The sequence below is a fragment of the Canis lupus genome, chromosome 7 (assembly GCF_011100685.1).
Source record: "Canis lupus familiaris isolate Mischka breed German Shepherd chromosome 7, alternate assembly UU_Cfam_GSD_1.0, whole genome shotgun sequence".
NCBI lineage: Eukaryota > Metazoa > Chordata > Mammalia > Carnivora > Canidae > Canis > Canis lupus.
This window is the reverse complement of record NC_049228.1, coordinates 40928372-40953523: the sequence shown is the minus strand read 5'-3', so window position 1 is coordinate 40953523 and position 25152 is coordinate 40928372. Positions and strand designations below refer to the sequence as shown.

At 48.3% G+C, this 25152-nt stretch overlaps 2 protein-coding genes across 5 annotated transcripts; one reads left to right on the top strand and one right to left on the bottom strand.

Annotated features, from left to right (window-relative positions):
* Positions 1–4041: 4041 nt before the first annotated feature.
* On the bottom strand, positions 4042–18421 carry ETV3 (ETS variant transcription factor 3). 4 transcript variants are annotated; one of them, XM_038542940.1, is made up of 6 exons: positions 18320–18421; positions 16488–16546; positions 15644–15881; positions 14299–14414; positions 7416–8474; positions 4042–6711 (listed from the first exon to the last, which is right to left on the bottom strand). In XM_038542940.1, the coding sequence occupies exons 2-6, from the start codon at positions 16531–16533 to the stop codon at positions 6614–6616; spliced, it is 1557 nt and encodes a 518-aa protein (XP_038398868.1). In that variant the 5' UTR covers positions 16534–16546; positions 18320–18421; the 3' UTR covers positions 4042–6613. The 4 variants fall into 4 exon arrangements, with proteins under 4 accessions (XP_038398868.1, XP_038398869.1, XP_038398870.1 ...); XM_038542941.1 differs by having other exon boundaries at positions 16488–16543; positions 18320–18416; XM_038542942.1 differs by lacking the exon at positions 18320–18421 and adding an exon at positions 16626–16630.
* Positions 17766–18398, top strand: LOC119876419 (proline-rich protein 2-like). The gene has a single exon (XM_038541807.1). The coding sequence runs from the start codon at positions 17766–17768 to the stop codon at positions 18396–18398; it is 633 nt and encodes a 210-aa protein (XP_038397735.1).
* Positions 18422–25152: the final 6731 nt, after the last annotated feature.

Genomic DNA, 25152 nt, shown 5'->3' with positions numbered 1-25152 from the left:
AAGTTCTTCGCTCTTGCCTCTGAGGCCCAAGGGCCATGAGTGGGGAAAGCAAGGGACCCGGAGTCAGGAGGCTGGTTTGAATCAGTTGGACAGGTCACCCACCCTGGGCCTCATTTCTGTCTGCTGTGAAACAGATATCCTAGCATCTCGGTGCCCTCTTGAGAGGGGCAAGAGAGGGAGGCGGAGGCACGAAGCCCAGCAGCACAGGAACAAGCTGACAGAATGGACCTCAGAGAAACATCCTGTCAGTCCACCGAAAATTTTGAGGGGCACCTGGCTGGCCGAGTTGGTTGGGGGAGTGTGTGACTCTTGACCTTGGGGTTGCAACTTTGATCCACATGGTGGATGTAGAGATGACTTAAAAATGAAATTTTTAGGGGCATCTGAGTGGCTTGGTCATCCAATTGGGTCACCTAGTCGGTGAAGCATCTGCTTCAAGCTTAGGTCATGATCCTGGGGTCCTAGGATTGAGTCCGCATCAGGCTCCCTGCTCAGCGGGGGTCTGCTTCTCCCTCTGCCCCTGCTTCTGCTTGTGTGCTCTCTGTGTGTCAAATAAAATCTTAAAAAAAAAAAAAAAACTTTAAAAGATTCTGAGTACTAAGTGCTTTATGTGCATCATTTCATCTCCACAACCACCCCATAAAATAGGGAGGTTGAGGCACAGAGAGGCTCTGTAATCTCCTAGCCAGTAAAATGGCAGAGGTGGGACTGTGGGAGCAAGGCTAGCGCCAGTTTCTCTCCTCTCCTCAGAATGTCAGCACACCCTGTGCTGGGACAAGGGCCCTGGAGCCTGACTAGGGAGGAGGAACTGGAGTGAGGGGCTGTCTAGACAGCAGGCCTTCTTGGGGGTTTTCAGCTTACTGCACATCCTTTATTATTTGTATTTTTTATTATTTTATTTTTAAAAAGATTTTATTTATTTATTCATGAGAGACAGAGAGACAGACACACAGGCAGAGGGAGAAGCAGGCTCCTCACAGGGAGCTCAATGTGGAACTTGATCCAGGACCCCAGGATAATGACCTGAGCCAAAGGCAGATGTCAACCGCTAAGCCACCCAGGAATCCCTATTTTTTTTTAAATTTATTTTTTATTTTTTAAAGATTTTGGGCAGCCCTGGTGGCTCAGCGGTTTGGTGCCTGCCTTCGGCCTTTGGCCCGGGTCGTGATCCCGGAGACCCGGGATCGAGTCCTGCATCGGGCTCCCTGCTTGGAACCTGCTTCTCCCTCTGCCTGTGTCTCTGCCTCTCTCTGTGTCTCTTATGGATAAATAAGTAAAATCTTTTAAAATAAATAAATAAAAAGTAAAGATTGTATTTATCCATTGGAGAATGAGGCAGCCAGAGCAGGGGGAGGGGCAGGAGGGAGAAGCAGACTCCCCACTGAGCAGGGGACCTGACCTGGGGCTCAATCCCAGGATCCTGAGGTCATGACCTGAGCTGAAGGCAGGCGCTTCATCGACAGAGTCACCTAGGCACCCTTGCACACACTTTAAAAACATTTTTTTGGCCGGTCCAGGGGCAGGTGAGTGAAACTGGACCACGTAGGTAGATCCCAGCCGGGGGCAGGACGGGAGAGACCCCAAAGGGGCTGTCTAGGAGCACCCTTAGTGGGAGGGGTGTTGGCTCATTTCCCTCCTGCCCACATCTCCGTGTGGACACTGATAGGGAGCACAGGCTGGGTGTGCCTGGGGGCAGGGGCAGGTGTGCAGCGAAGAGGGAGCGTGGCCCCAGGAGGGAGACAGCATGAAGGTGGCGGTCGGAAGGAAACTGCAGGTGCAGCAGTGGTGGGGGAGGCAGGGGGCCAGGGATCAGTGTCTTCAGCACGTGGCATGTGAGCTTGCCACAGATGCTGGATACAGGAGGGCCACTGCCCCCCAGTCTCTTCGTCCAACTCCAATCCTGCATTCCGACCCCACCCACCAAACCCACTTTGCTTCTCGTCACCCATCCACCCCACACACGGCTGCTTGGTGCCCTCAGGCATCAGCATCGTGCTGGACACTCAGGCTCTCGGCTTCCTGAGTGGCCTGTGAGCAGCTGGAGCAGCAGGGCGCCAGTGGCATGAAGGTGGTGGTGCTGAGGTCCAGGTGGGCACCGGGGCAGAACCCGCCGGGGGGTCGCGACAAGCCTGGCCTTGCCATCTGAGCCTTGCTCTGGAAAAGATGTAACAGGCCAGGTAGAGGCGAGGGACAGAGGGCGTTCTGGGCAGTGGGCCTTGCACCCCAACCACACCAGTGACACAGGTACTGGGCCTTGCACCCCAACCACACCAGTGACCAGCTGTGACCCAGTCTGCTCCGTAAAATGCGGGTAAACGGCACCTGCCCCAGGGTCACTGCTCCCCCTGCAGCACAGGCTGTGTGCGGGTAACCTGGAGCCCAGCCCGCAGGCTAGTAGCCAGCCAGGCGCCTGAGGGGCTGAGCCTACCTTCTCCCCTCCTGCTTTCCCTGTGCACCGCCCCACCCCCGCACCTGGCACCTGCATCGTCACCACACAAGGTGGCACAGCTAGACGCTTGCAGCTTGGTCTCAAAACTAAGGCCCAATTTTGTTCCTAACCCATCTGTCTCATTTTGCTTCCAGCAGTGAGAGGCTGGGGGTGGGTGGGTGGGTGGGGGGTTGGGGAGCACTCCAGGTACGAAGGTCTGCATCTGAGCTCACTCCCAGCCTGACTTGGGTGGCTTCAGAGACTCAACCAGTCTGTCACTTCATTTGTACTCAAGCAGTGATCTTTTTTTTTTTTTTTTTCAAGCAGCGATCTTAACAGGCTGGGTGGCCCCCAAGGCTGTGACTGCCATGCTCCTCACCAGCTAGCCCAAGTTCTTATAAAATTCTGGGGCCAGCCACTGCTAGCAGAGTAAACATGCCTTCCCTGGGAATCTACTAAACCTTCTGTGATCTGCCCTAGGTTGCCTCTCCAGCTTCACCCCACATTGATCCCAGACTTTCTGAACTCACAGGACCCCTCAAGAGGAGTCAAATTGAACATCTGGGCTGTGATTCTACAAACGTGGGGACCTTAGGAGGTGAAACGAAAGGACAGCCTGGCACCATCTTTCCTAGGCTGGGTTGGGGGGCATTTGACATCACAGTGAGGACCGACCCCCCAGGGTCCCTCTGGATTCCTGTCCTCTACTGGCTTCCCTAGTACTGGCTTGTCACATACCACACAAAACCACCTTTATTGAGATAGAATTCACCCTTTCAGAGTAATTGTGACTCAGTGGTTTTTATCAGCATGAACTGCAGAACATACCCATCCCTCCAAGAACAACACATGGCCCATCAGCAGCCCTGCTCTCCTTAGCAATCGCTGGGTTTAGGTTCCGTCTCTACAGACTTGCCAGTTCTGGACATTTCCTAAACAGAACCATACAAAAGCATGGCCTATCGGGTCTGGCTTTGTCACGCATGGTTTTATTTTTAGATTTTTAATTCTAAAGTAAGCTCTGTGCCCAATGCGGGGCTTTAACTCACGACTGTGATATCAAGAGCTCTGTGCTCTACCAACTGAGCCTGGCTGGCACCCCTCTGCCGTGTACCCTTAAGCCTCAGAACAATCTTGAGGTAGAAATTTCCCCCACGCACTCGTGTCCCTGGCTTCAGCTGTCCTTTATCTAGTAGCGGCCACTGACGCCAGGATGTGGACAGTCCCCCAAAACTATCAGGAGACCTGTTTCCTCACTGTGCTGGCACCTGTGCAACAGGACATAGGGTGGGTGGGGTGGGGTGAGTGGGCACAGGCTCGGCAAGTTCTTGGCCACGACCATCCTGGAGCAGCATGTCAACACCATCAACACCCTGCAAACATTACTTAAAAGTATTTTTTTATTTAACTTTAATTTCTGAGGTAAAATACTTTTTTTCTTTCAACTTCCATAACAAAATACAGAGCTATCAGATACCCCTGGAAAAAATATGTATATTATACATATATTTCTATAACATTACATCATATATATATATAATATATATGCAAAAATCTGAAGACTTTATAGAAAGTGGAACATCTAAAAGGCACTGCACAATGGAGTCGATTACTTACATCTATGTACATATACACACTTTATTCTGCTGAAGCGGATAACTAGTGAAGTCTTTCACATGTGAATGTCTCACTCACAAATCCCTGCCTCACAATTTTTTAACTCAAAGAACACCCAGATATTTCAAAACAAATTAACTGATTAACCACCCCCCCCCCCCCAATGAAAAATAGAACAGTTCTTGAAAGATTGGGTCAAATTTTTTAAGCAAAATTAAAATGTATGTTTCATTACCCTTTACAAAACAAACAGTACAAACATAATTATGGAATAAATAAAACACAAGGGACAAATAGCCAACTGACTACCCGCATGGTGAGAAGTGATGTACTTCAACTATGTTTTAATGCTTCTGGAAGTTTCTTGGCCCATGGAGGACTAGGGTGCAGTATTTCCCTGTGTTAGCTAGCGAGCTGGTTTAATGCAGTGCAGCCTGAAGACTGGGTTGGAGGGACCTGGGGAGTCATTTCTATTACACTTCTAGCTGTCCTCAAAAAAAAAAAGGGGGAGCTCAGCCATGCTGGATGCTCTTAAGAGATCTCTACTGTTTTTCCTATAGTCAAAAAAGCGAACTGTTTACATGAACAAGTTCTGATTAATGAAATTTCGAGATTTGTATCTGCAAAGTTTTAAAGATTTGGCACATTGAAATTTGGAAAAAATGGGGGAGGAAACAGGTCTGGTTTTGTCCCCCTTTCCCACCTGCCACCGGACAGTGATGAAAAGTGCATGAGAAAGGCCTGGCTCTGTGCCGGCTGGCGACAGGTGCTGCCAAGAGCAGGTCCGGAAGGTGAGAAAGTCCCCTCCCCCGCACCCTGGTGCCCCAGGAACTGCAATGACTTCCACATTCCCGCCCCGTTCCTGAGCGAACCCAAATCTGGCTCTGTGTAAGGACCCCTGCACCCTCTGCCCCAGCCCCAGTGTGCAATGCAAATCAACCAATGATTTACTGGTGGAATGGCAGTCAAAGGAAACAGTAAAAACACCAAATAAGTTCTTAAAGCCGAAAAACAGTTTTCATGGAGTTGAACATTTTTCGAGTGTGTTTTTTCAAGTGTAAAAGCAGTGGCTTTTTGTTCAAACAGAAGCAGCATCTAGGAATTAATTCTGGCACTTGGGTTCCAGGGGGTTACAGGTATGCATTGCGGATTTTTCTCCCTCTTATTTTAAAGGCCTCGAGTTTCTATTCCTGAGTTCATACTGACATATGCTGGCCCTCGGCTCTCATGGACAGACGGGGGCCGGCCAGCCTCCCTGGTTAGATTGGGCAACGCCAAGCAGAGAGCAGTCCTGCACCTGCCTGGGCTTGCTTTCTGATCCGAGGTAAGAGGTGCAGAGAGAGAAATGGACAAAAACAACCAACCAGAAGGAGCCTGAACAGGGAGCCCTTTGCAGCCTGACCAGAGCCTGAGGTGACAAGGACTGCACTCCCGATCCCTTCCCTATGGAAAGACAAGTCACTATGTGGAACTTGAATTGGATGAGGACTTGCCAGATGGATGCAAGTCACCCCAAGCCACCTAACAAACCACTCACCTGATCTGACCTTTTCTGCCCTCGCTCATGCACTCCTTTCAAAAAGAACTCCCCAGTCCCCCCGTAAAAGACAACCCTTGAGTATTTATCAGTATAGACTTTATTTAGGCTAAGGTGGAGTCGGGGATCTCTCCAATTCCTAGATGCCACCCCTGTGCCCACTTCTTGCCTCCATCGGATACAAAGCCCTCTACTCTATCCTGGTCTCTATGTCAGGCAGATATGAGCCACTTCAGCATCTCCTCTGTATACCACAGAGATGCGTGCACACATACTTGGGTGGTAATGGCTTCTCTCTGCCCCCTCCCAGGCCCCTTTTGCTTCACGCAAGAGCAATACCTGCCTGTTCCTTTGTGCTGATGGGAAAGGGCTTTCCCATGGAGAAACAGCTCCTCACTGTAAACTGGAGTCTCATGTAGGATGGTCAGCTGATCACGAGAATGAGAACAATCTAGGGGAATGGGTACGGCAGGAATGGCACCACCACGACCACCACGGACAGATAGCAACTCTGTCATTCCTACCAGGCTCTGGCATCTGGCTGCCTTCTACTTCTATCCATCTCTGCTTTCAGCCTCGACAAACATCCACTTGCAACCCAGCTACTTTCTGCGCTTCCAGGTAACATCTGCCCCGAGCTCCCACAAATCCCACCTTTCTGCTCCCCATCCTCATGAAGTCACGAGGGGACAACTAAATACCAGCTCGAAATTTAACCATGTTTCAACATTCCTGGGTCATCTGAAAAGTTGTCCGTGCCCTTTTACAGGTTTATGTTGACAGACCCGTATCACGTGAAAGTGTGTTCATTGTTAAGGCTTGACTTAGGAAACGGTCAGAGAAGCAGACACAACGCAGACATCTCCAGGGTCGTGCTGTCCGGTGAACTCACAGTCACACTGTGGTTTGGCTTTCCAAACCCACAATGGAAAAGGAAAAATGAAGATCATTTTTGTGTTTTTGTTTTTAAAGGCATTGGGTTACTTCCTCCTGCCCTCTTCTTTCTTCCCTGAATGAGAGCTTACAACTCCTCATGGCTTCTTACCAGGTGAAGGAGGGGAAAGTCCAAGGAGCCTGCAGCAGGGCTTCCCGCCTCCCAGCCCCCGGGATGGGCGCTGTGGCTCGTTTCCTGCAGACGGATTTTTAAAAAGGAAAGGAAAAAATGCCAAACAACAAAGGAAGAAAGAAAAAAAAAAGCAACATCTGAACATCCCCCTGTCCCAGTAAGACTGAGATTACCTTATTCCTTCCCGAAGGAACTACACAGAAACATTGCAGGCAACACACTCCGTGTTCATGGTCTCTCGCTGCTCAACCTCCCCACTACACCCTATCCCCCCCTTCTCCCTCTCTCAATCCGAGCAAAAGAAATTCATTAATGGCTTTTCATAGATAAATACAATAGAAAAGAAAGAGGTCTGGAACCTGAACTATAACAGGACCAAGTGAACCCTGGCCCCCTGGGAGTTTGTCAGAAAGTATAAGCCTCCCCAGAAAGCAGAGGCTCTTTCCTCCTTTCAGTTCATGACCCTTCCCATGTGCTACTCACCAGGAAAAAAGTGTGTTCACATCCCACCTAATTTACAACAGAAGATACCCATCCCATCCCCCAAACATAAAAATACAAGTCTATGCCCCTAGAATGATCAAACCAGTCTAATTCCCTCCCTCCCTCCCCCCACCCCCGACCCTGAAATCTCGCTACATAAATACATGTATGCATTTGATTATAGTATAAACAGCTCCCGATCCACTTCCAGTTCTAAGCATCAGCAGCTGCCGTGGCCAAGCCCTGGGGTCCTGACCCACTCCAGAGGAACTTGCCGTTCTTACTCAGCTCTCGAGCTTCAGGGTCATCATTCCAGCGCCGCTTCAACCGGAGCTTGGGGGGCATCAAGGCATCTTCTTTCTTCTCAGGTGCGCTGGGTTCTCTGCCGGGCCTGTCCTCACTGTCTTCAGTCACCTCCAGGGGTTCCTCACTTGGGGTGCTCATGGAGAGAGAGGGCCAGACTGGTGCAGCTGGGCGGGCAAAGACAGTGCCCTTCTCTTCATCTATGGTCCTACTTGGCACAGCGCCCTCCCCATGGGAGCGCTCCTCCTCTCGCACCAACTGCCTGAGACTCTCGGGATCCTTGTCAGAGGCTGGCTCCACCTTAATTCTTGGGGGGACAGGAGCCATGGTGGGAGCAGTGACGGGGGCTGACTCCTCACTGCTCTCTACCCTCTCCCTGTTCTTCCGCCCAGCTGGCGGCGGCTGCAGCTTGATAGAGAACTGGGCCGACTCCTCTGGGTGCATTTGGCACTGCAGTGGCGGGACCATGAGTCCTGGGTAACGGGGAAATGTCCGGGGACTCAGATGGTAGTTGAACACGGAGCAGGCTTGAGAATGAAGGTAGTGTTTCATTTCCTCAGGGTTGAAGGAGAAGCAGCTGCTGCTGGTGAAGGGGCTCAGGCCTGGGGACGGGCTGTAGGAGAAGATGGTGGGGGTCAGGGACAGGGCCGGTGAGAGGGGGACGTTCAGAACACCTCCACGGCCGGGGAGCGGAGAGACAGCAAAGGGACTGTGGGGGTCAGGGTACATCCCTGGCCTGGTGAACAGAGGAAGCATTATGTCGGGCTTGCGTTTCTGATGGCCAATCCCTCCACCAACGGCACTCCGGGAGGACAGAAGATCCACACCCCGGCGCCAGTCGGTGGTGGAGCCATCCTCCAACTCCGGAAGCTCTGCCTTTCTATCAGTGCCGTTACCCGACTCCTGGCCAGAAGCAGTTAGGGAGCTGGCAGAGAACCGCCCCGGCTGCACATCATTAGTTGGAGAATGTGTGTCCAGAGGTGGGAAATGGAACCGGGAAGAGGCGGTTGGCACTGGTGGTGCACTCTGGGGAACCACACCTGTGAAGGTGGAGAAGACGAAGCCACTTTAGAAGACTGGTCACTCATTGTCAGCACACTTACTTCTGCTACAGTGAGTCCAAGATGTTCCCATCTCAATACGACAGGAAGCAAATGCTCCAGCCGCATTGGATCCCTCCGTGCCCCATCTTTCCAGAGCTCCCGCTCAGCTTCCTCTCCCCAAGCTGGCTGCCGTCTTTCCCCAGTCTCTGCCCACTCTACTTCACGGCATTCTGTGCTGCCTGAGATACCTTATACCTGTTCATCTGTACTCTACACCATCAGTTCCATGAAGGTGGGGACTTCCTACTACTGTTCACAACTAGTCGTAAAGCAGTTCGTGGTTAACAACTAGCGGGTGCTCCGGACAGATTAGCTGAATAGATGGATGGGCACACTAGCCTTCTCTTCCTCTCCAATCCTAAATACCATGCATACCTCACCTCTTGCAATTCTTAGCTTGGTAAACAGTCTTTTTTTATTTTCATGGTTTTGGCTTTATCTATCAAGCAAGCAAACAAACCAAACACAAATAACACTGGAAATGACATGCCACGTAAAGCAATGCACTAAAAGCCCAAAGACTGCACCTCACATTCACGGACACAAACAAGACCACGCTTAACAACAGAAACAGATTAAAAAAGAAAAGGCCATAGATTTATGAGAGTAAGTTGTTATGGTAGACCTTTTATCATTTCTGATATAAAATCACCACAGATCCAAATATTTTTCGATCTCTAAATTTGTTTTCCTCTAACAAATTCTATATAGTGATCTCCACTCCCATCTCACTTTAAGTGCTCCTCAGGCACTGAGGAAGCTGGACCCCTTCCCCCTTACTCCCTCTCCCAAGTCTGCCTGCTAAAACTGATACTTGAATCGCAGAAGAAACCAAAACCACACCAAACATGTTCAATTCAGAGGCCCACAGCTTCTCCACTCCCCCAAAAGGTCCTTTTATAAACAAGGAATAAGAAAGGTGTGTCCTCAGGGGCGCCTGGGTGGCTCAGTTGGTGAAACATCTGCTTTCAGCTCAGGTCATGATCTTAGGGTCCTGGGACTGAGTCCCATGACAGGCTCCCTGCTAATTCGCCTCTTCCTCTGCCCTTCCCCCCTGCTTGTGCTCTTTCTCTCTCAAATAAATAAAATCTAAACAAAACAAAAAAACCCACCCCAAAAGGTGTGCCATCAGGGGCCTCAGAGCCCCTCTGGGTTCCTGGGACATACCGGTGACTTACAATTAGTGATGCTGTCAGGAGAGCTCTTTATACTCTGAGACAGAAATAAGGGAGAAGGAAAAATAAGAAAACCCTAGAGGGTATGAAGCCTGGTATGGCTAGGGACTGCCCCCATCAGCAGCTTCCTTTGATTTCTGGGGTAATGGGCACCCTCAGCCAAGTCTCTGGAGTCGGCTGCTATGTACACCGTGGTTTTGGAGGCACATGGAACTGAAGGACACGACCAGAGCAGCACATCCCGAAGTGAAGTTCCACAGAAACTGCTCTGCAGGGCTTTGTCCCCCTAAAGCCCATGACTTGATCTTACAATGACACATCACTTCAACTTAACCTCAAAAAAAAAAAAAAAACCTTAGCATATATAAAAGAAAAAAACACATGTATCAACAATGCCAATCATTAGTGAATCTAGAGAGGGCACACAGATGTTCACAGTTCCATTCTTTCTCATTTTTCTATAGGCCAAGAGTATCTCTTCTAGCAGTGTATTACAGCGGCTAAAATTCTATCTTTTTTGATACATTTGGGTCTTGATTTTATATTAAGAGCATATCTCTTGAAAAGCAAGAAAGCATTTTCAATGTGTTCTGAAGGACTATAGGAGTATAATGGAATAGGGGCAGGGAGGGTCCTGTCTCCTGAACAAGCTAGTTTTTTTTTTTTTTTTTTTTAAGATTTAAAAATTTACTTATTTGACAGAGAATGAGAGATCACAAGCAGGCAGAGCGGCAGGGAGAGGGAGAAGCAGGCTCCCCGAAAAGCAGACAGCCCAACGTGGGGCTCGATCCCACGATCCCGACCGAGATCATGACCTCAGCCAAAGGTAGATGCTCAATTGACTGAGTCACCCAGGCACCCCTAGTTTTGTTTTTTCAAACTAGAGGGTATTTCCTTCTTTACACAGGTTAAGATACACTGTAATTCTGTAAGAACACAGAACACACAGCACTTTCTAAATGAACTTAGGAATGGTGTAACCTATGAGCAGTGCTGGAGGGAACACGCTGGACCCTCATCTCTGAGGAAGTACAGCAGCTCTACTGTTACATGGGATATGTTAAGAGAATAAATCTGAATCTAAGATGTTGTTTGAAAAAGTAAGCTTCCTGCTTCAACAACTTTGAATAACACTGCTTTGGAAGACAACCACCTTCAAGGAGCCACTATGAAATCTGAGTAGCAAGGTTAGAAAATCTGGGTTTGAATCTCAGTTCTGGCACCTTCTACCCCAAGGCCTGTAACCAACTGGCTTCTGACCCTCCTTTGGCAAAATGGAAATAACAAGACCTTTGCCTAGGTTCAAACCCTGGCTCTACCACTTATTAGCTGGGTGACTCTGGATAATTTACTTACCTTTCTGTGCCTCATTTTCCTTACCTGTAAAATGGATAGCAACAGGACTAATACTCATGTTATAAAAACTAAAATGGTTAGTATTTTTATAAAGGCCTTAGAATAGTACTGACACTCAGCAAATTTCATGTTAGGTATTCATTAAAACAAGTAATTTTTTATTACACAATAATCACAATTTAAAAACAAAAACTATAAAAGGCACATACCATTTGAATATGTACCATATGTTAGACAAGAATAGTAGAGCCATGTTAAATTTCCCGGGTGTATTAATGTTACTGAGGTCATGGATGAGAATGTCCTTGTAGTTAGGGAATATGTGCGGAAGTACACAGGGGAGAAATGTCATGATATCTGAAACTTAACCTCAAAAAAACTTAGAAAGCATATATAAGAGAGAAAAACACATGTATCAACAATGCCAATCATTAATGAATCTAGAGAGGGCACATGGATGTTCACAGTTCTATTCTTTCCCATTTTTCTATAGATTTAAAGTCTTCCAAAATAATGAGAAATATAAAACACCAGGGTGGCGATGGGGAGGCAGAGAGAGAGGTGTCGAACCCATTTCTGAGCTGGCCGGTCCTACCCTGCCAAGGTAAGCACTTTTCCTAGTATATTCTGTATTTTCCCAATGTTTCTTATCCCAATAAATGTTAAAAAAATATATATATGTATATTTTTTACAACATGCTTTTAAGAATAAAAACGAAATACCTAGTATCTTCTATATCATTCAAATGCATTCTACCCTAAACTTTGACAGTGAGGAAGATGGTAGGGGAGGAAGGGAGAGCACTCATTGTACTTTTTACTATTAAACCTCTGAATTAGGGATCCCTGGGTGGCACAGCGGTTTGGCGCCTGCCTTTGGCCCAGGGCGCGATCCTGGAGACCCGGGATCGAATCCCACATCGGGCTCCCGGTGCATGGAGCCTGCTTCTCCCTCTGCCTGTGTCTCTGCCTCTCTCTCTCTGTGACTATCATAAATAAATAAAAAATTTAAAAATAAATAAATAAAAAATTAAAAAAAAAAAACCTCTGAATTATTTGGGTAAGTATCACCATCATCTACACATAATCTCTCTGACCTCCAGAATCAAAATCCACAACAGCTCTGTTACTTAGAAAGCTTGTCACATTCCACAGTTATTTAGAATTGTGCTAAACCTCATCTATCTTATCTCTCCTGCTAAATTTTAAGTTCCTTGAGGGAAAGAACTCCTCCATAATCTTTTCTTTTTGTCTTTAGGACTTAACACATAATCTGTGGAGCAAATGAAGGAATCCTAATTCAGGGTAGGAATGTATGACCTATTCAATAAAAGCCAGGTTTCAAAAGCTTCATCTCTCAGGAATGGCTTCCTGAGAAACCATTCAGCAGGTAACTGGACTCAGCCTGCCCATGTCAATCTTTGGTTTAGTTATTCTCCATAATTTTCTCATTTGCAAAATGTGAATATTGAGACACACACTTTATAGCAGGCTGGGAAAGTTGAATGTGGTAACTCAAAAAAACACCAAGCAAAAGTACCTCCATGAAGTAGATGCTCAATAAATGTTATGTTTCTTTGTTATCATAAAAGTTAAACCCAAAATAACACTTGGCTTCTTTGCATCAAAGTTCTTTATGAACTAACGACTCCCGCTCTTTGGGGTTATCTGTACCTAGGATGTGAGCAACCAAGTATATATCTAAACGAAATGCACACTGTTCTGTTTTCCCTATGACTTCATTCCTTTAGGACCTTGAGCTTTGTTAAGGATCAATGATGGTCCCACTGCTTTCAGGCAGACCAGGCTGTGCTAGGCCATTACCATTAGGCTAGCAGACCAGAGTCTTCCCAGAGTGAGGATCCAGGTTTTCTCCCCCTGGAAGGGCATGTTACTACCAAGGGCTGATGGGCATGCCCTGTTCCAGGCTGCCCAAGTGGCTGGACTTCTGGGTTTAACAGACGAAAAGGGGTCAAAGACATAGAACCAAACCAATGAAATCCTTTTTGGGGCAGAGGGTAGTGGTATGAACACCAACATGTTCTTCAAAATTGCTGGTATACCCATGTAGAGTCCCAATTCCTTTAGGTACACAGGAAGGGGGCCAGAATGAAAACTAGAGGAAACGAGATTCCAGTGGCTAGAATAGGTCTGATTTCCTAACACCTCTCCCTCAGGCACAAGGAAAGAAAACAGGTTGTAATTAGAGAGATGCATTCCAATACCATTTTTTTTAATGCATGCCCCAGGGACAGGAGGGAGTGGCTATAGAAGAGATGGAACTGTACCGATAGCAGCATCAAGCCCAAACTGCCCTAACTTGTTGTGTGTAGTTAATTACCTATCTGCAGTGGATCTCAGCATTATATTCTCAGCCACACCCCCACTCTGATTTTTCAAGTTTCTTCCACAACTTTTCTCTGAGAAGTTAGAATATTGCAGCATCGCAATCAGATTTCTTGGCCTTAACACACAATAACACAAAAACAAGAGTACCAATGGACTGGTCGGAAACTAGTTAAATATAACCTATATTCTTATGGAGGGAGAGGTCTTGCCTCTGAAACGAAACAAAACCAAAATCCTTCTAGGAGACTGGACAGAGGCTGATCTCATACCTTTGTGAGGAGCTGGGATGGCAAGCTATCTGTGGAGAGCCTGAAAGGAAGCCTGGCTGCCCTTAAGAGCAAAGAAGGTCAAGTAACCCCAGATCTTACTCTGAGGAGGTGTTGGTACAGATCAAAGACACTGCTTTTCACTGCAAACATATGAACCTCCCCTTCTGTGATTAAGGATGCTGTGGTTTTGATGATATTCACTTGATAAGGGAGAGCTTGGTAGTTTCATAGAAATTCGGAAGTGTTTGTAGAAACAGGTTCTTGTCTATGAAAGAGCCGCTGGGCAGGGTGTTAACGCTGTGAGTTCTGAACTGAAAGCTGAACACGAACCTATGGAACATAATTCCTAAAGAGGACAGCGGAAAAGTACCTGGGAGACACCAATAATATGCACAAAAGAGAACCAAATAAACAACTAAACAAATCTCTTGACATAGCAGAGCCTGTCACTTCCCATATGGGGCAGAGAAACCTGAGCAGGACCCTGGGGGCAATCCCCATGACTCTAGTGTTTCTAAAAATTCTTTAACATGCTAGGTCTCAGACTTGGGTTTTTAAAGTTCTTTCTCAACTCAAAAAATTCATTCCCTACCAAAAGAATTAGCTTCTTACCACTTGACCGAATGTTGATGAATGGGTAGTTGGGCATCACCAGCTTGTTGAAGTTAAATTTATAAGTAAACCTTTTCCCTTTTGTTTTATGAAGGATCCTCTTGTTGTAATAGTATCTGTAAAAATAGGAACATGTGTCAATTTGTCTTCTGGCTACTGACAATTTTTGATACATTTAGGTAACCACTGAGATCTACAGTTCTGTGCTCTTAGTATCATTCTTTGACAGCCTGGCCTTCATGTTAGGGCTGGGAGACTTATTAAATTTTCACACTAAGTTCTAGTCCTTGGCTGGAGCTTTACAAAGACAATCTCACTTTGAGATCCTAAACACCTATCCTAGCCCCAACCGCCCTTCTCCTCCATCACTCTGCAGTTTCAATTCCATAATCCATTTCCTTCCTGTTTCCCTGTGTGTCACTGTCCTGCCCAGGTGGGGGCAGACAAGTATCTTGGGAGATCTGATATGGTAGGTCCAGAGGCCTGAACACAAAGAAACACAGAACTGTTTTGTGGTGGCAGGTCAAACAATCATATACCCCAATCTGAAAAACAGATTGTAGCAGTAAAGTAAAGTAAAGTAAAGTAAAGCCTGGCCTGCTTTACTTTCACAAGGTGTGAGAGGCTCCGGCACAGCTGCTGCCCGGATCTGACATTCAAGGTCACTAAGAATGAAGAGAGGCAGGGGACTCTGGTGGACCTAGAGCCTCTGGCCTGGCATCTATTCAGCAGCACCGCTTACAAATGGCCTCCTGGCCCCTAGAGGGCAAACAGGTTATGAAATGTAAAAACGGACAAGGGGGAAAAAAGAACCTGAGAAAACCTTAAGTGGTCAATTTTTAGATGTGTCAGAGCAACCTTTGGACCGACAACTGAGCTCACAGATATGGTTCCTGAACAGTGAGGTCAGAACCATTCAATGAGCCCTCCTCCTGTGTGCTTTGCTTGCTTCATTTTGCCCACTTTCTTCCAGAAGAGCCTAAAGAGAGAAATTCTAACAGATTTCCAACAGAAAAGTCTAAACTAATCTTCTAGATTATAAACAAGCTCCAATCCATGTTTCACTACACACCCTCGCCCACTATAGAGCAGAATCAATTGTCTGTCAGGATGCAGTGCCAACCACGCTGGAATTCCCTCCTCCATATATCCAAAGATACGCTTTTCCTTCTGGATCTATGCTAGTCAGATTCAGCAGCTCTTCGACTCCCACTAAGCTATACGTTATTCACTTAGTGCAGTCTCTTACCACCTGATACCCTTTCAACCCAACATTCACCCCAAATGCTTAGTCTCCCTCTGGTCTGTTAACACAGTGGGTCTGGGAAGAATCCTTTCCTCTCACCTGAGGGCCCGGCTCAGCTTGTCATAATTCATCTGGGGTTTGCACTTCCTGCGGCCCCAGAGGCGGGCCACCTCATCTGGATCCTTGATGACAAACTCCCCGTACTCTCCCTGCTGCCAGGCGATGACATGGCGGAACTCCTCCTTCTGCAGCAGCTCCAGGATGAAGTGCCACAGCTGGATCTGCCGGGAGCCCGGGGATGACTCTGTTTTATAGGCCCAATCAGGAAATTGATACCCTTTAATGTGAAAAGGGCAAGATGAAGGCAGTCAGGAGTTAGGTGCATACATATCAGGATCCCTGACTCCACATTCCAATGCTCAGAATCCCTAGAGTGCTGTGCAAACATGTCATAAACACCTCTTCGGTCAGCCAGGGCTAACCACAACAGGGGAGAAGAAAGCAGAGAAATGTCACCTTTCTTGTGGCAATCATTTGATCTGCTAGAGCTGGACAGCAGCACCCAGGTGTGCCAATGTCTCACTCTTTCCTGCATTACTAAATCTTACACCTACTTTCCACGAGGGCAGGAACGTTCCAACAGAAACAAACAGGAAAAACGAACTAACATTTTAGGGAAATAAAGCTGAAAACTCCTTACCCCTGAGGGTGGAACTGTGTTTCTAACAGGGAGGAGACTCTAAAGCTTGGGATAAAGGTGTGGTGACTTGACATGTTAAATATACATCCATAAGAAACAAGCCTCCAACTGTGCTAGCTGTATCCACCCAGTCAAGAGGCTGTCTAGTCATGGACTGACATTGGTGAACAGAGCCCAAGTGGAGAGAAAAGGAACCCCTGAGGGACATTCCTGGTACATCAGAGATGATTAACTTCTGCTCACCTCCACCTCCTTCTGGCTTTTCCACGATGCTACAGCCTGCTTTCATTTTCGCCCTCCTGCTGAGAGACAGAACCCACATCAATTACTTTAAGGTGCTATTTATTTACTCATTCTCCTCCCAAGGTTTTCTCGCACAACCTTTCCCCAAACTTCCTTTCCCTCCTTATGTAACCCTCTTTCTTTCAAATATGTCACCTCCAAACTGCTAATCCTCAAGTCATCAAATGATGGTCCTCAGGTCATCAGCTTCAAAGGCCATAATTATCTCTCACCTGACTTTAAACCACAAAGTGTAAACACTGTCCTTAATATTTGCTTTCTTCCTCCTGACTAGCCCTTTAGATGTGAGAAAGGAAGAGCGCAGTGAAATGGGTCCACAAAGGGAGCCAAAACAAGCCAAACAAGCCTGTCTATTACTAGACAGGCCCAGATGCCAAGACACACATGCCTGAGTTCACCCAGATGTGCCAGTTTTAAAAGAGTGGAAAAAAAAAAAAAATCCAAGTCCATCTGATGGCAACTCAAGAAAACATATGATTTTGATTTCTTTTGCTGAATTACACGAGATCAGAGAAGGAAAACTCCTCCGAGTCAGAAACGAATCCCCTCCTCCATGAAAAACACCGTGGGATACAGGAAGTAAACAGATCACACGTACAGTTACATTACTTTGAGAAATACTTTTACATTTTCTCCTTTTAACAGGAAGGAAAAAAGAGGCAGGCATTTCTGAGAACCTTCTGTTCAAAAAGTGCAGGGAGTCTTGCTGTGATCTGAATTCATTCCATCCAAATTTACAGTTCCTCAATAAATTTCCTGTTCCTGGCAGCAAGCAGCTTTATATCAGTCAATCCTTTAGCAAAAACGGAGGGAGAGGCGGGCAGGGGAGGGCAGATCTAAGCTCACTGTTCCCTAGGGTGGATGACAGGGCCGCAGCACCCACATTAGCGAGAGCGCTCCTGGACGGAATGTAGGTGCCTCAATGGCCTCAGGCTGGGGTGGGGGCAAATTCCTAATCTTGGACGTTTCATCTAACCTCGGATTCCTCTAGATCCTTAGAGCCTTTTTTCTCACCATATACATTAAGATAATCAGCGAGTTTGTCTATAAAACTATGAGGACGACATAAACAGCCCAAAGGAAGAAGAAAACAGACGCACACAGAGACACGCAGTCCCAGACACAAGACGCACAATCACAAGGCCTCGAGCCCGGGCGGGAGCTTCCTGCGCTGGCTGCTCCCACCTCCAGCTCCCCGCCGCTCCGGGAAACCGCCCGATGGCTCCGTCGGAATGCGGGGCCTCCACTCCGCCGCGGGAGTGCCCTCCAAGCGCACGACCCCGGGGTCCGGACCGCGCCGCGGCCAGGACTGGACCAGGAAGCTTCCTCCCGACGCCCCGGCTCCCCGATCGGCCCCTCGCCGGGGCCCGCAGGCGCCTGTCCGCGCCGCCCGCAAATTCACCGCGAGGCCGCTCGCCTCGAGTCTGCAACCCCCCCGGGCCCTCGCCCTTTCTCAGTTCGCAGCCGCTCCCGCGAGGGCGAAGCGCGCCGAGGCCGGCGCTGTGGCTGCCCCGCGGCGGCCTGCGGCCCGGCTCCCAGCGCCCGGAGCCTCCCTCCCCGCTGCCTCCCGCCGGGCCGGCCTCGCTCCGGGGCCCCGCGAAGCCACCGCACGAACGCGTCCCGGGTCCCCGCCGCCCCTCGCAACCCCGTGGCCCGCCCGCCCCCGCGCTGCCCGTGGCCCGGCCGGCCCGGGAGGCGGCCCGACCCCGGGGACGCCGCCCGCGAGGCCAGGGGCCGACCCCGGAGGGCCCGGCGACGAAGCCGGGACTCACCTTTCCCCGGCGCGGCCCGTCTTCGCTCCGGTCTCCGCGGCGTCTCCGGCTCCTCCTCATCCACCCTAGCAGGAAGTGACCTCCGCGGCCGCTGTCGTCACTTCCGCCCATGGCCGGGGGCGGGGCCGTCCGCCGGGCTCCCCGCCTGGGCCGCGCCCCCCGCCTGCTCCTCCTCGCCGCAGAGGCCGACTTCCGCCGCCCGGTCCCCGCCCCCGCCCCCGCCCCCGCCCCCGCGCTTCCCCCGCCGGCGCCGCGCTACGTCACGCCGCGGGGGACGTCACGCACGCTCGCGGACGGCGGTGTGGCCCCGACGGCGGGCTGGAGGCCGGGGGGCCGCCGCGCCGGGGACCTCTAGTCGCCCACCTCCGCGGACGTCGCAGCGCTCTGCGCCCCGAGGGCCTTCCGCGCTGGGGGAGCGGCGCCGCAGGTGCCCCGGGACCCGGCCGCGCCGCCCGAGCCCTCTCCGTGGTGTCCCCCGTGCCTGCGCGCAGACCCAGCAGCAGTTGACTCGCCTTCCCCCTGGGTCGCTCGAAAACATCCTTTCCTTTTCTTCCGCTGTGTTCTCCGCGCGGGCGGTCGCCAGGGCCGGGTCCTTGCCCGGAGCCCGCGGGGGGGCGGGGGGCGCCCGCAGCCCCGGCCCCCTCCCCCTCCGCAGGCCCAGCGCAGCCCGGGGCACCAGCCTACCTGGAGGGCGGGGAGGAGCCGCCGCCTTGAAGGGCTGGAGGGGCCCCGGGGGCACCGGTACCTCCCGAGGCCGCGGCCGGTGCGAGAGCCCCCCCCCCCCCCCCCCAGTACCCCCCGTCCGTGCTGCTTCCGCTGGCCGCTCTCTAGCTGCTGCTGGCTTAGCTAGCAACCATTAACTAATAATGGTCGTCCCCTCTGCACTTCAAGCTGTCCTTGTGTGAAAAAGAAAGGATAATGGAATCAGGGATGTAGGGGCTTTTCTGGTTAGAAAACAATACAATGTAGGTGAATAAAATGAGCACCATTTTAGTGCCATGGAGGATTACCGGCATCCACAACCGTGCAGTGAGCCTGGTAGGAAGTCTTCGGTGTCCTTTGTATCTTATGCATATAGTGCCTCGAACCACTAGTGCATTCTGTGTAAATATCACGTGTGTGGATGAACATCTTTTGGAAAGATTTTTAAAAGATTTTATTTGACAGAGAGGGCACATAAGCAGGTGGCAGGGCAGGCAGAGGGAGAGGGAGACGCAGCCCACCCACGCTGGACTTGATCCGAGGACCTGGGGACCATGACCTGAGCCAAAGGCAGATGCTTAATGGACTGAGCCACTAAGGTGCCCCTGGTTGAACATTCTTGTTAAAATACTGGGATTTAGCTGAATGATGTAAATGGATCCTCGTGCCTTCAGTTATTTGTTGTGTGACCCCATTAAATTGCTTGACCTCTCTGAATCAGTTCCTATAGTCCCTGCTCATGTGGTTGTATGAAACCCATTAATACATGTAGAGTGGTTAAAAGGGAAGAGCACATTGTAAATACGGAAAATGAACAGATATTAGCAAAAATAATCATAAGAATCATTATAAAAGTCCTTGAATTCTTATACCACCCATGCAGATCTTACTGGATGAGTCAGTTCTGAAACCAGGGTGATCAAGAAGGAGCAGCTTCCTCTGAAAGTCTGAAATTGCTAACCTTTGGCTCAGGGCTTGACTTGTTATGGTTGGAGCCAGCACTTTGCCTCCAGGGACCCCGTGTTTTACAAAGGACCAGCAGCCAGAGCCTTGGACCCTTGGCATATTCTTCGCCCTTGTCTCCTAGTGGTTCTCTACTGCTGCTGCTTCTCTGACTAATTAGGGTCACAAAGCACGACTTGTGTAAGTAAAGACTGTTAACAGAGGTAAACAGGTGTCTCCACCTGGCTGGGGTCTGAATTAATGTATCGAGTCGTGTTAATGTACCAGCAGAGCTCAATACAGTTTTTACATTAAGAATCCAATCACTGGCCTCAAACTCAACAGGCAACTTTGCGTTTGATAAAGCAAACTGGGAATTCCCTAAGAATTACTGGGTCCAGATGAATAAGTTTTGCATTGGGAACCTCTCCCATGGTGGTACAATCTGGGAAGATTGGGATGGTTAGGGACTCCTTGTCCAGTGCACACAAGGTCCCTGTCCTCTCCTTCCTCATGGCACTGCTGCCTTCATCTGCTCCAGATAGGCTTCCCCAATGTGGAGGTTCTTGCTACTGAAATACAGACAGCATGAGCTTTCTGAAAGCATGGGGGTGGGAACGCCTAGGCATAGTCTAGGAGTCAAGACAGGTTGTAATCTCTTGAATCTCCACTTGCTCCAGGCCCTCTGTCCACTGCCACTGTGCTCTGCCACCCTTCTCACCCGTCTTTGCAATTACTGCATGTGATGGAATTAGGTTCTGTTCTAAATCTCAGTCTCCGGCAGCCTGGGTGGCTCAGCGGTTTAGTGCCACCTTCAGCCCAGGGTGTGATCCTGGGGATCCGGGATCGAGTCGCCCATGTCAGACTCCCTGCATGGAGCCTGCTTCTCCCTCTGCCCCCCCTCCTCTCTGTGTCTCATGAATAAATACAAATCTAAAAAAAAAAAAAAAAATCTCAGTCTCAGCTCTGCTCTTGCCATAACACAGCTACTCCATTGCTTCTTAACTTTAAAAAAGAAGAAAAAGAACTCCTAAAGTTTATATTTCTTCTGGGCAACCTGTGTGGCTCAGTTAGTGAAGTGTCTGCCTTTGGCTCAGGTCACAATCCCAGGGTCCTGAGACTGAGCCCCACATTGGACTCCCTGCTCAGTGGGGAGTCTGTGCCTCCCTCTGCTTGTGCTCTCTCTCCCTCTCTCAAATAAATACATTTTTTTAAAGTTTACTTTTCTTCTGGAAAACCTTTCCTGGATTGAGGTAGGGGTGTGTGTGTGTGTGTGTGTGTGTGTGTGTGTGTGATTGAGGTAGGGGTGTGTGTGTATGTGTGTGTGTGTGTGTGTGTGTTTCTTCCTTGCCTGGCTTGCTTTTCTTATTGTTCTCATTTTTAGTTATGCACTTATATTCTCCACATCCCAAATTTACCTGGCCATGTATATGTAGTAGGTTACTGTGGTGGATCAACTGCAGTAGATGCCATCGATATAGAATGCACGTATTTATTCTGGGTGTCTGTCTTAGATGGCAGGCTCTCAGAGGAAGAGCTGCAGTGGATTCCTCAGTGCCCAGAGCAGTTCTGTGCCATCATTTCAAATGCTGGATAATTTCCTTCTTGGCCAACATACCAGCCAGTGTGCTGCTGAGACTAGCTTCTTCCTACCTCCTTTAATCTCCTCTCGGTCTACCAGTAAAACTCAGGCGGCCTCTTTCCCCCAAAGGGTGTTCTCACTCCCAGTTCTGTGCTTTGCTGTGTCCTCCTACAAGCCATCACATGAGTCCTGGCCTCCTTGGCCTCCTCATCTGTCAAAGGGGGATGCTGTCGATGTCCTAGGTGAGAACAGAGCAGCTGTGGAGCACTTGTGAACTCTTTACGAAGGTCAAGGGTCACAATTACACTTGCTACCACCCCAGACCCCACACTGTTCTTGAGAGCAAGAACTCAAACTTCATAGCCTTTATCACCTAATTTCACAAACCTTGAGTGAATTGAATGTTTCAAACTTGAGTGAGCCTAATGGAAAAGAATTTTGCTTTGAGAATTTGGGTTCTTGAGTGTCTCATCCAGGCACTCTTTTGTGAGGCATACTTTTCGATCACCCTGTGCCTCAGTATCCCTGTCTGTGAAATGAACCATGATAAGAACTTTCAGAAAGAGAAATACTATCACATTAGAATATTATTTACAGGAGTGCCTAGGTTGCTCAGTGGTTAAGCATCTGCCTTCGGTTCAGGTCATGATTCTGGGGTCCTGGGATCGAGTCCCACGTCAGGCTCCCTGCATGGAGCCTGCTTGTCCCTCTGCCTCTCTTTGTGTGTCTCTCATAAATAAATAACATCTTTTTTTTTTTTTTAAAAGAACACTATTTACATTGATGAAGTAAAAAACTGGTGTCCATGAAATCAAATCACTTCCTTGCTTTGTGACTCAGTTTCCCCTTCAGTAATGTGAAGATTGATTATGAGAGAATAAACTCTGGCTACGGATTACTTTTATTTTACCACATTGAACTCAAGTGGATCATATGATTTTTGTGTTTTGGTTTATTTTTCCCAACAACCTCAAGTTGCTGTGAAGTTGGAGGAGTTAATGTCAGTAACAGGAGTGGGGATCCCCAGATTAAAGGTTAAGTGAGTCCAAAGCAGAAGTAACTTGGCTCAGAGTCACAGCTCAGCCAAGAGGGCCAGAGCCCGTCTGTTTGTTTAGTAGTGACTTGGGGACTCAAGGACTCTCCCTGATTCCACATCTATCACGGTCCACAAATACCCCTTCCTCTCATTTCCCGTTTTTCAAGTGTTTCTTCCCCCATCTCATATGGGCACAGGGGAGATGGTGGTGAGAGATCTCAAAGGAACAGAACAGGAGGACAGGATAAACAGGAGGAAATGGCCACTTAAGCTGTTTGGGCTTTTTCCCCCTTGTTTTCCTGGCAGCTTAGGAGAAAAAGGTTCCCCTAACCAACTGTATGATTGTCAGAATCTATATATTTCTAAAAGCTCTCTTCTTCTAGGAAGTCTACAGAAGTTAATTGGAGCTGGGATGCCTGAATGGCTCAGTGGTTAAGCTCTGCTTTTGGCTCAGGGGGTGATCTTGGAGTTCAGGGATCGAGTCCCACATCAGGCACCCTGCATGGAGACTACTTCTCCCTCTGCCTGCGTCTCTGCCTCTTTCTCTGTGTTTCTCATGAATTAATGAAAAAAATCTTAAACAAAAAGTTAATTGGAGCAGAGGGCTAGCTCCCCCGATCTTGACCCACCTAGGGTTTGTTTCCCAAGGCCCTTGCGTATTTATTCCCCACTCTGGTAAGACCTGAAACCTTGACTTTTCTGCTACATGAGCTTTCTTCCTGTCTTTTTATTTAATCACTGTTTGTGTCCTGCTCTACATAAAGACTGTATAGTCTTTATGACTGTCCACATCATATGTCATCCTAAGAGGGCAGGGACTGCCTATCTAATTCTCATTATATAATGGCCAATAAACATGATAATCACTGTAATAGAGACTTGGGATCATAGTCTAACAAACGCTTGTAATAATTGTAGTGAATGATGGAAGGGGGCCTCAACTTGAGTTAATTAAAAGGCATCGCCTTGGAAATATTTTAGAAAAGCTTCCCTTGGGACACCTTGGTGGCTCAGCGATTGAGCATCTGCCTTTGGCTCAGTGTGTGATCCTGGAGACCTGGGATTGAATCCCACAGGCTCCCTGCACAGAGCCTGCTTCTCCCTCTGCCTGTGTCTCTGCCTCTCTCTCTCTCTGTCTCTCATGAATAAATAAATAAAATATTTTTTTTAAAGAAAAACTTCCCTTTAATAATTGTCCATGCATTTTTGGATGTGTAGAATCTTAGAGATGGACTGAGTGTCAGAGGTCATCATCCCATCCCCTTGCTAAGTGATATCAACCTCTCCTTGAACCCTCACCAGATGAAGAGCTCACTACTTTGTTTACCACCTAGTCAGCCTAGTTTTCTCATTGTAACGTATGTCATACCCACTGAAGAGCATATGGAAACTTATATGTGTCAGTTGAAAAACAACAATAAAACAAATGTACTTAAGTACCTACTGCTCAGGCAAAGAATAGAAGTAACCACATCCTAGGATTTTCTTTACTTCTCCCAATTTTATCCAAGTGCAATGTTTAGATCACCCTGACTGTGGAAGACTGTGGAAAGCTCTTCCTTATATGGAGCTGAAATGTGTCCTCCTGACACAACTACCCACGATTCCCAGTTCTGGGCGCTGGGGCTCTGCAGATTACATGGAGTGTTCCTTCCATGTGACAACCCATCAGCTATTTGAAGACAAGCACTATGCCTTCTATGAGGAATTACTGGAAGAAACAATCTTAATTCCTTTCCTCTTCAAATGTGGCTTCAGTAACTAAACACAATTGTCCACAGAGCCAGTGTGATTAGCAAAGGACAGAGTGAAGCTGCCTCTTCTTTGTTTGGACACTCTCATCCTCTCTCTCCCTCTCTCTCATTCCCTCTTCCCTCCCTCTCACTCCCTCTCTCCCTCTCTCTATCAAGATAGCCTTGGGTAGGATTGACTGTTTCAGAGGCCAGAGTCTACTACTGAGTAGAGAGTCAAAATCCGTATGGTTTTGTTATGAGAACAGTCAGGGTCTCCTGTTAAGTAGTTTCAAAATCTAAATGCCAGAGTTTACATTAACTATATTAATTTTTGTCAACCTCATTTGGTTGGTTTTGATCTGTTATTCATTCCAGATCAAATATTAGAATATATTCTTGATTTATTAGAATATATTATTAGACTATATTATTAGATTTATTAGAATATATTATTGTCTGATTTACTGGTAGAGAGACTCTACTAGGAGCAAGTGTGAAAAAAAAAAACTTCTGTAGAATACATTAAAACACCCACGTGGGCAGCCTGGGTGGCTCAGCGGTTTAGTGCCGCCTTCAGCCCAGGGCGTGATCCTCGAGACCCAGGATCGAGTCCTACATTGGGCTCTCTGCGCGGAGCCTGCTTCTCCCTCTGCCTGCGTCTCTGCCTCTCTCTCTCTCTCTCTGTCTCTCATGAATAAATAAACATCTTTAAAAAAAAAAAAACACCCGCGTGAAACTCTTCAATACAATCAAACATTTTCTGGCTGGTTCAGAAGTCATTTCAGGAGCTCGTAGTATGTATCCTTAGTTATGGTACCTTTCATCTGTGGGATGCCAA

Coding starts and splice junctions, on each gene's coding strand:
- LOC119876419 (XM_038541807.1), top strand. CDS start 17,766: ATGGCTCCGTCGGAATGCGGGGCCTCCACTCCGCCGCGGGAGTGCCCT.
- ETV3 (XM_038542940.1), bottom strand. CDS start 16,533: ATGAAAGCAGGCTGTAGCATCGTGGAAAAGCCAGAAGGAGGTGGAG. Junction 15,882..16,487: donor AAAGCCAGAAGGAGGTGGAG/GTGAGCAGAAGT, acceptor TTCACATTAAAG/GGTATCAATTTCCTGATTGG. Junction 14,415..15,643: donor AAGCTGAGCCGGGCCCTCAG/GTGAGAGGAAAG, acceptor CTATTTTTACAG/ATACTATTACAACAAGAGGA.